Source organism: Leuciscus leuciscus (genome assembly GCF_965113295.1).
Source record: "Leuciscus leuciscus genome assembly, chromosome: 2".
NCBI lineage: Eukaryota > Metazoa > Chordata > Actinopteri > Cypriniformes > Leuciscidae > Leuciscus > Leuciscus leuciscus.
The window spans coordinates 33273998-33282100 of NC_138726.1; the positions used below are offsets into that span (position 1 = coordinate 33273998).

The 8103-nt window shown below is 39.1% G+C and overlaps 1 protein-coding gene across 1 annotated transcript; it reads left to right on the forward strand.

Annotated features, from left to right (window-relative positions):
* The first annotated feature begins 1137 nt into the window (after positions 1–1137).
* Positions 1138–7799, forward strand: insig1 (insulin induced gene 1). The gene is made up of 6 exons (XM_082161280.1): positions 1138–1317; positions 1479–1818; positions 2463–2587; positions 3054–3220; positions 3461–3560; positions 6122–7799. The coding sequence occupies exons 2-6, from the start codon at positions 1485–1487 to the stop codon at positions 6149–6151; spliced, it is 756 nt and encodes a 251-aa protein (XP_082017406.1). The 5' UTR covers positions 1138–1317; positions 1479–1484; the 3' UTR covers positions 6152–7799.
* Positions 7800–8103: the final 304 nt, after the last annotated feature.

Here is an 8103-nt window from a genome sequence, read left to right on the forward strand (position 1 = left end):
AGACATAGGCCTACTGTTTGAGCTTGAATAACAAGACACAACTGAAATGCAGACACAACTACAATGCTAACCACATGTCAGTAACGTCGGCTACATGTTGTTTTTGTGAAAGCGTATGCGACCACGTTAGCAAAGTTATGCAATCACATGTCCTCGCATGAACGATAAGCCACAATTTAGCTGTTGACGGTCGCTTCGCTATTGACAAAGGGCAAACATCTGACCCATCTATCTAGTGAGTAGTGGTTCCACTCAGGTGAGAGTTTGAACTCTGCTCTGTTCTGAATCAATAAATGTACTATGTGTACACAAGCTTATTTACTATGGGGGAATAGCCCACTGATCATCATGACCCAATTCCCTCCTTTCAGTCTCATGGCCACTGTCCAACACACGCATCACATACTGCACACTGTCACGTATAACCAACACATCCTTATCATCTGAAGCTCTCACAGGGCCTGTTCGTTCACAAGAAGTGTTCAGATTCACATAATGGTTTCTTTTCGCTCCGCTAAAAAGATTAGCCTGTACAACTTCATTTCCCCAACAGGCAGTTTTGTTTTAGCTCAAACAGGTGATTATGTAGTATGGACTTGGTGGTGGAAAAATAAAAATAAAAATTAAATGGGAGGGAAAACGATAAAACAATGCTTTTGCGTTCCCTCGCAAAGATTTTGCGTTAGGCTACCCCAAGAAACTTTGCGTTCGCTGGCAAAAACGTTTGTGTTTTTTGCAAGTAAAATCAAACTTTCTTGGGCAACGCAAAACATTTGCGAGAGAACGCACAAGCATTGACTTATTTTCCCTCCCATCTAATTTTTTTTCTTCACCATGTCCCTTTAGGGACTCCGTACACCACTTAAAATTGAAAAACAAGAAAATCTCTATTCATTGCTGTATTGTTCATTGAAAAGGATTTGGCCAAGTAAGATCATTAAACCATTTAGCAATCCAGAAGTTTAAAACTTTGCACAACTCTTTTACATCATCACGTCAGTCCACACACACATTCCAGCGAACGAACAGCTGACGGGACGTGAACATCAACAACGCGTGTCAGTGAGAGGGAGGTGGCGTGCGTTCGCGTCATATGGCCCGCCGTTCTCTGATTGGCCAGCCCGACTCACCAGACATGACCGCGCTTGTTTTCTGCAGAGGAAGCGCGCGTGCGGCAGTATTGTACTGTGGAAAGAAAAAAGACAGCAGCGTTTCGTGAAGAGATGACCAAACAACACATCTGAAACCATCTTTTGTTTGCAAAATAGTTTTAAAACACAGTCGCGTTGCAGACGAGGATACTGCCTAAGGATCAAGGTGGGTTTTCATAGCCTATACGTTACTTCCCCTAACTCACTTAGAACAGTTTGTCTTTAAGACTTTAAGTATTTGTAGCGCAACAGCTTGGCTTTCAACATTATTACAACGTTTCTTTGTGCGTTTTTTCCCCTCATGCATTACGTTTTTGATTCTCACAGTGCCAAATGCCAAGACTAGAGGAACACTGTTGGAGCTGCTCCTGTTCAACCAGTGTAAAGACGAAGGACCTGTCAAGCGCCAGCTGGATTGTTTGTAAAACGGGTGAAATGATGTCCATCATAACCTCAGTGCTGAGCCACGCATACGGCTCTCTGCACAGCCTCCAGTCCGCTAATTTAATTCGACGGGGGCTTGTATTGTTTATCGTTGGAGTAGTTCTTGCCTTGGTGTTAAACTTGCTACAGATCCAGAGAAACGTTACATTGTTCCCAGAAGAAGTGCTGGACACGCTGTTTTCTTCCGCCTGGTGGATTCCCCTCTGCTGCGGCACAGCTGCTGGTAAGTCAGTAACGGTAACTTAGGGCTCGAATACACTGTTTTGTATGTGTCGATTAGACAAACACGGTCTGCTTGCTGTGGGCCTTTTGATATCGTGTTTACATTACGTAAGAGTCTCTAGACTGGTGGTTGATAGCAGTTTTGTTGACATTGGGCATTGTCGCTATCGGTAAGTACTGCCCTGGAAACAGCCGGGCATTCGGGTTCATTCTTGGGGTGCCGCTTTTTCATTGGCTGCGCTCAAAACGGGTGAGCTGCGAGGGAGGCACGCCATTGGCTGGTACGCCGAACATGCCACTTAGCCGAGAAGAGAAACACGGAAGTCGTGTGCAACATAAATTAATAACGACTCCGCCTCCTGCATTCCTCACAGTCCACATAGTGGTGATGTGGACACATACACAGTCTACATCCTTTTCAGTAGTACTTTTTGTGAACTTACACTTAATGTGACTCAATGTATGTCTAAAACTAATGTTGTCTATTTATTTATTAAACATTTGGTCAAACAAATTTCATTTGAACATAATTAACTTTAAAATGAGATTCAGACATCAAATGTTATTTTCTTTTTTTCTCTCTCTCTTCCTCACATTGTTTGAGAATTAGTGTTATTTAAAGAACTACGTTTTCTCTTTCCGCAGCTGTGGTTGGTCTGTTGTACCCCTGTTTGGATCGCCATCTCGGAGAGCCACACAAGTTTAAACGGGAGTGGGCAAGTGTGATGCGCTGCATTGCTGTTTTTGTGGGCATCAATCACGCCAGTGCTGTATCCTTACCAGTGCCACTCATGAAATTGTAGACATTGTGGAAAATGAAAACTTTTAAACTGTTTTTGAGATTTGTGTTTTAAGGCTGGAATATACCACACCACTTTTAAAATCTGATTTTGAAAAAGGTTTTAAAACACTCTGCATCATACACCTGCCGACATTATAAATAGTTAATGAGGAAAAACCTGGCATCATACCCTAAACAACTGATGATCACAGACTTTCGTTCTGAACACACACAAAAAAAAAAATCTAGGCAAAAGTGGTGTACTGTATTCCAGTCTTAATTTAAAAAGATATGTATTATTACTGTACTTACATCAAGATAACAGATTTCTTCAAATACCAGTGAGTACTTTAATTAACATCACATGAAGTCTCAAAACATTTGTTAACATTTATCCAAGAAAAGTGCTCAACTAGTACTAACTAATTATTTCCTTAAGTCAAAGTACCTCACAGAAACTGGACTTTGCCAATAATGTGCAGCTTTCATTAACTCTGGCTGCCCTGTCTCTGGGCCTGTGGTGGACGTTTGACCGTTCCAGGAGTGGCTTTGGTTTAGGGCTGACCACTGCTCTTCTAGCCACTCTCATTGCTCAGCTGCTGGTCTACAATGGCATCTACCAGTAAGTTATGACTGACACACATGCAGTGGAAAACATTGTGTCATCTATTACCAAGTAACGGCTGAGTTACAGACTCGCTTCCATACTTAGATCTGCAGTTGTAGAACATGTTCAGTCATCAGATAGGATATTTTTGTAAGTGTTTTGGTCTGAATGTCACTTTTTCCCCAATTGCTTGGATTTAACAGTTGTTAAAGGTTATTAGCTAGTTGTTTCAGAGCTTTATTCTTTGTTTCTCAGGTATACGTCTCCAGACTTCTTGTATGTACGTTCGTGGCTGCCTTGTATATTCTTCTCTGGTGGAGTGACCGTAGGAAATATCGGCCGACAGCTAGCTATGGTGAGAAACATTTCCTCATATTTTCTGCTTCAACCTTTTTTTTTTTTGCTGTCTTTTATATTCCATTAAATCATTCCTGTACAGTAACTCTGTTAAATGACTCAAGTATTGTCTTTAGTTTCCTGGAGTGCTTTGCACTAGGCCAGTGGTTCAGAAATGAAACTTAAAATGGGGCACACGCACATAAGCAAAAGTGAAACTGTATCCTGGAATGGTTCAGCAATTCACAGCACTCAGTGTAAATGTTTAGTTCTTCTCATAATAACAAACTTGAATGATTTAGGAACCAAACCAGACTCAGACCCAGGTTATTACACACAACAATTTCAATGTTTACAATTTAACAACGTTTGAGATAGTCATTAACAAACAATGTCTGATTTCACAAACTGATTCAGACGTAGTTGGTATCCAAGTTTTTCATTTATAAAAGGCAGCACAATGACAAACTTTAGCTTTGGTTACTGTATTTGATGAAGGTCAGAACTTTATCTAAATGGGATTTCTTTGTGTACCCATGAGTTAGCTGAAAAGTGGTTGGCAGTTTTCCTTGTAACTTTTATAGATGTTGTTTTAGAGAACCAAAAAAAGTTTGATTTGAAAATGTACCTGATCTCACGAAAAACTAGGGATTTAGACTGTACTTCATTCTCTTACAACACTCCTAAATTAATTAGTATGTGTAAGGTTAAATGTGTAAAAATCGATCAAGTACATTCCTTTAGAGTGATCAGTTTAAGTTTCCAGTGCTGTTGACACCCTCACTATCTCGTGCTTGGGCTGAAACGTCATGCCTGGACATCTTAATTAGTTGCTGATTGTAGTCTGAGGCATGTTTGTGCTATCCCATCCAAGCCTTCTCAGTCAGCTGTGCCTCTTTGTCTTGCTGACATAACCTCGTTCTTTCTCAATAAGGGCGTGAAAGCAGATTACGCTCCTTGTTTTTCATGCTAATGGTCAAAGTGCTTTACTGGCTCCAAGTGGTGCATTCTACATGTTGTTACTTGGTGTTTTTTGTTTTCGAGTTGGCACCAGCTGATTTTGCTTGACCAATTGGGATTAGTGCTCTGCTAGTATTTTTCTCAACTTTCTTTATGAAATGGCCAGTTGAGAGATTCAATGGACTTCCCATACTAGATGTACCTGAATATACTAAACCAGGACCTCTGTGACTCTCTATTTGGAAGCGATGTCTTCAACTGACTATTTCTAAATATAACTCTTACCAATTAAAATTTGTATGTATTAGTACTAACAGACCTCTGAAACATTTGTGAAGATTTGAAGTAAAACATTGATTGATTACCATTAAACAACTTGGACTATACACTGTTTGGATTAACGAGAAATACGTTATTTTTTTAATCATTAAGTTTGTCACCATTTCTGAACAAGCCTCTGATTAGCAAATATACACAAACAGCTTACATTTTATCTTGAGATTTTCTTTTAGTTGAAAACATTAAACGGTGTGTATACAAAAAATATACAAAACAAAAGCATTTAAGATGGAAGCAGAGTGAATGGGAAAAAACCTCTAATAATGCCGACTGTGCCAGTTATCGTGCAGAACGTACATATACACTCGAGTTGACATATTGTTAGTGTTTGTTTCACATGGTCATGTTGAGGAAAAAAAGAATATCCACATGCTAGGTTAAAGTTGGCTCCTCAGTCTGATAAGGCCGGGTGCAGAGAAAATGCGTTCTGTCGACAGATGTTGCAACTGCTGGTCTCCCTCGACGAGACCTTTAGGGAAGGATAAGTTCTCGGATAACTCGGGGTACAGCTGTGCTTAGGCCTACCTGTAGAAAATGCAGTGATGGATATCTCTTTCCTCATTCGACTGGTGTTTGGATTTCATGGTGTTGATATGTATGATAACTGTTTCCACACAACATGTTGATCCATAGGAATAATTTTTTATCAAAGTAATTCCAAACTTCGCTGCCCCTAGAGGCAGACAATGACATTCTGTGATCAAATACATTCAACTTGTTTACACGCTCCAGAGCGCCACCCAGTGCATTTAGTAATAACTGCGAGTTTTAGTTTGCGTGCTTAGGATTTCACTACATTTACGGCCCGCAAAGCAAAATGTTGCAAAATTCAAATAGAGATAGAATATTCATGCACACCCCTAGTTTGGATGATTAAATATAGCAATCTTTAGTCTTCTTCTTGGGAGGCTAGCCAGCTGCCCATGGGTGAGGCATGTGAGAGAGTGTTGACCTATGAGAGGCTATCATATTTTACAGAACTCCCCCATCCACACAAGCCTTGTATAATTTGTGTTTGTCATATATAGTGCATACTAATTATAGTAACAATTTTGAGGGGCCAAGTGGGCTTTAACTGGACCAGGTTCAGCTTTGTGACAACCAATTTTGAATTGCTTAACTGACTTCCAATACTTAACTATATTAATTCAATTGCTTCATGTGTTGCACTCTAGTACAGTTTATGCCCTATATTCTATGGGAATTAGATTTGGTTATGAATTTATTTGGTTATGCAAACACTGTATTTTCTTTACTAACGGACTGTCTGTTTTTCCACAGGGCTCGACTGAGAAGCCTCATAATGACTAAGCGGGTGTCAGAGGCCATGAAATGAGCTCTGAAGAGTGCCAAAAAAGAGGGCGTGCAAACTGAGACTATATTGGGTGTCCCTGGTTTCTGTCCAAGTGTAACTTCTGCTCTTAATTTTTCTCCTATTTATAATGATACAAGAAAACAAAAGAGCGGGTTGGTCTGAGATGGCCCGGTGTGCCATGAACAGCACCTTCGAACACCCCTGGCATTCATTACTACCATCAGCGTTGTCATTGTTACAGTTCCTTGCAGTAGTGTTACTGGTAACATCAGTCTCCTTATTACCAGGTTGCTGGGACTGCCAATATAGGACTGTACAAAATCATAGCTTAGTGAAACTTTGTATATACAAATGAGTGTGTGTGCTGGTCCTATGTCTAAGACTAGGGGGGGAAAAAGTGGTGTGGAAGTGCACATTTTTTGTGTGTTTTACTTTGTGCTGGAGAACCGAAAGAGAAATCAAAGGGAAAAAAAATTCAAGACTGTGCAAAATATCCAAAGAGGTCTGTGTACTGTATAAATAGGATTTGTTGTAGTTTAATTTTTGGGAAAAAAACCTGCAGCATTGCGAGACTCCCATACAGACTGACCGCCTTGAGTGTTTATTATGAGTACCAGAGAGGTTTGATTGCCAATCACATTTGTGCAGGCTGGTTAGTGTAGTATATTGACTGAATTTATCATACTTTTGTCATACTTTGTTGCTAACGCAGACCAAAAGTAAAACTAGAAACATTAGTTATCGAGAATTGAAGTGGCATCTTGAAATAAAAGTCGAACATAAGTTAAAACGTCAAGGATGCCTATTTGTATTAATGTAAACTCGTGGTGTAATGAAGTCCATTTAAAGGTTTCTAAAGGTTGGAAGGCCTCAAAGGTTTGCAATCTGTGATTGCCTTTGTATTATAGAATTAAGTGCTTTTGTCACTTGTTCTCCAGTACAGTCATTTTTCTTTTTACTTCATTTATTGTGTATTGCTTATCATCTGTAGCGGCTTCTATAGTTAATATGAGAGGTATCACCGGGCTAGTGTGTAGGTTTGGGGATCTCAGCAAATTAAGTGCAATCAGTTTCTTTGAGCCTGGTATTCTTTCATATTTATTACTTTTTACAATGTTAAGGTACCCCAGACGACTCGTATGCAGTATAGCAACAAACCAGCAATAAATAAATTGTTCTTGCGTATATGTGAAGGTTTAGTATGACCGCAAACTCATTTTTAAAAGAAGTCACGCACAAAAGATAATCTTGCAAATGATACCAATGACCATTTCCACTGTTCTGAAAAGAAACAACAACAACATCATGTTTTTCTTTGTCTTTACTAGCAGTAGTAAGTTGGAGAAAAATCATTTTAAGCAAAATGCTGTGTGCTGTATTTTGGGAATGTGAGAAGTAGAACATGAGGGAAATGTTTTAAAACCATGATAAACGTTGCTCTCAGGAGTAACAGGCTCTGTCTGAACCTCTCAGCTTCAGGGAATGAGAGATGTAAAACTGAATGAAAGCTTTATTTAAAGGGGAAAGAGAAATACAATTATGTGTTTCTAGGAGTGAGTGCATGTGTCTTTAACACTTTGGTTCATTATATTATTTTAGGTTCAATGATGAATGAAATTCAATAAAATTGTGTGTTGTACAACAGTCTGAGCTATTCATTTATTCTTGAGACGTGTGTGCTTATCATTAAAAAAAGCTTTTTATTCATTAATACAATGTCAAATTGTATAATGTTCCTTCATTGAGTTGTTAACCTGGTTCCATTGAGCTCTTCTGCCCAATAACATTAATTCAACAACAGACTACAGGCAGGAGTTTGTATTATTAAATGTTAAAATATATATTTTTAATGTATATAGTATTTTGAGTCATAAATGGTGGTTCGGGTTTAAGTTAAATTGTATAACCTATGAAGGCCAGCTTTTCATCTTCAAAATATCTAGGTTGC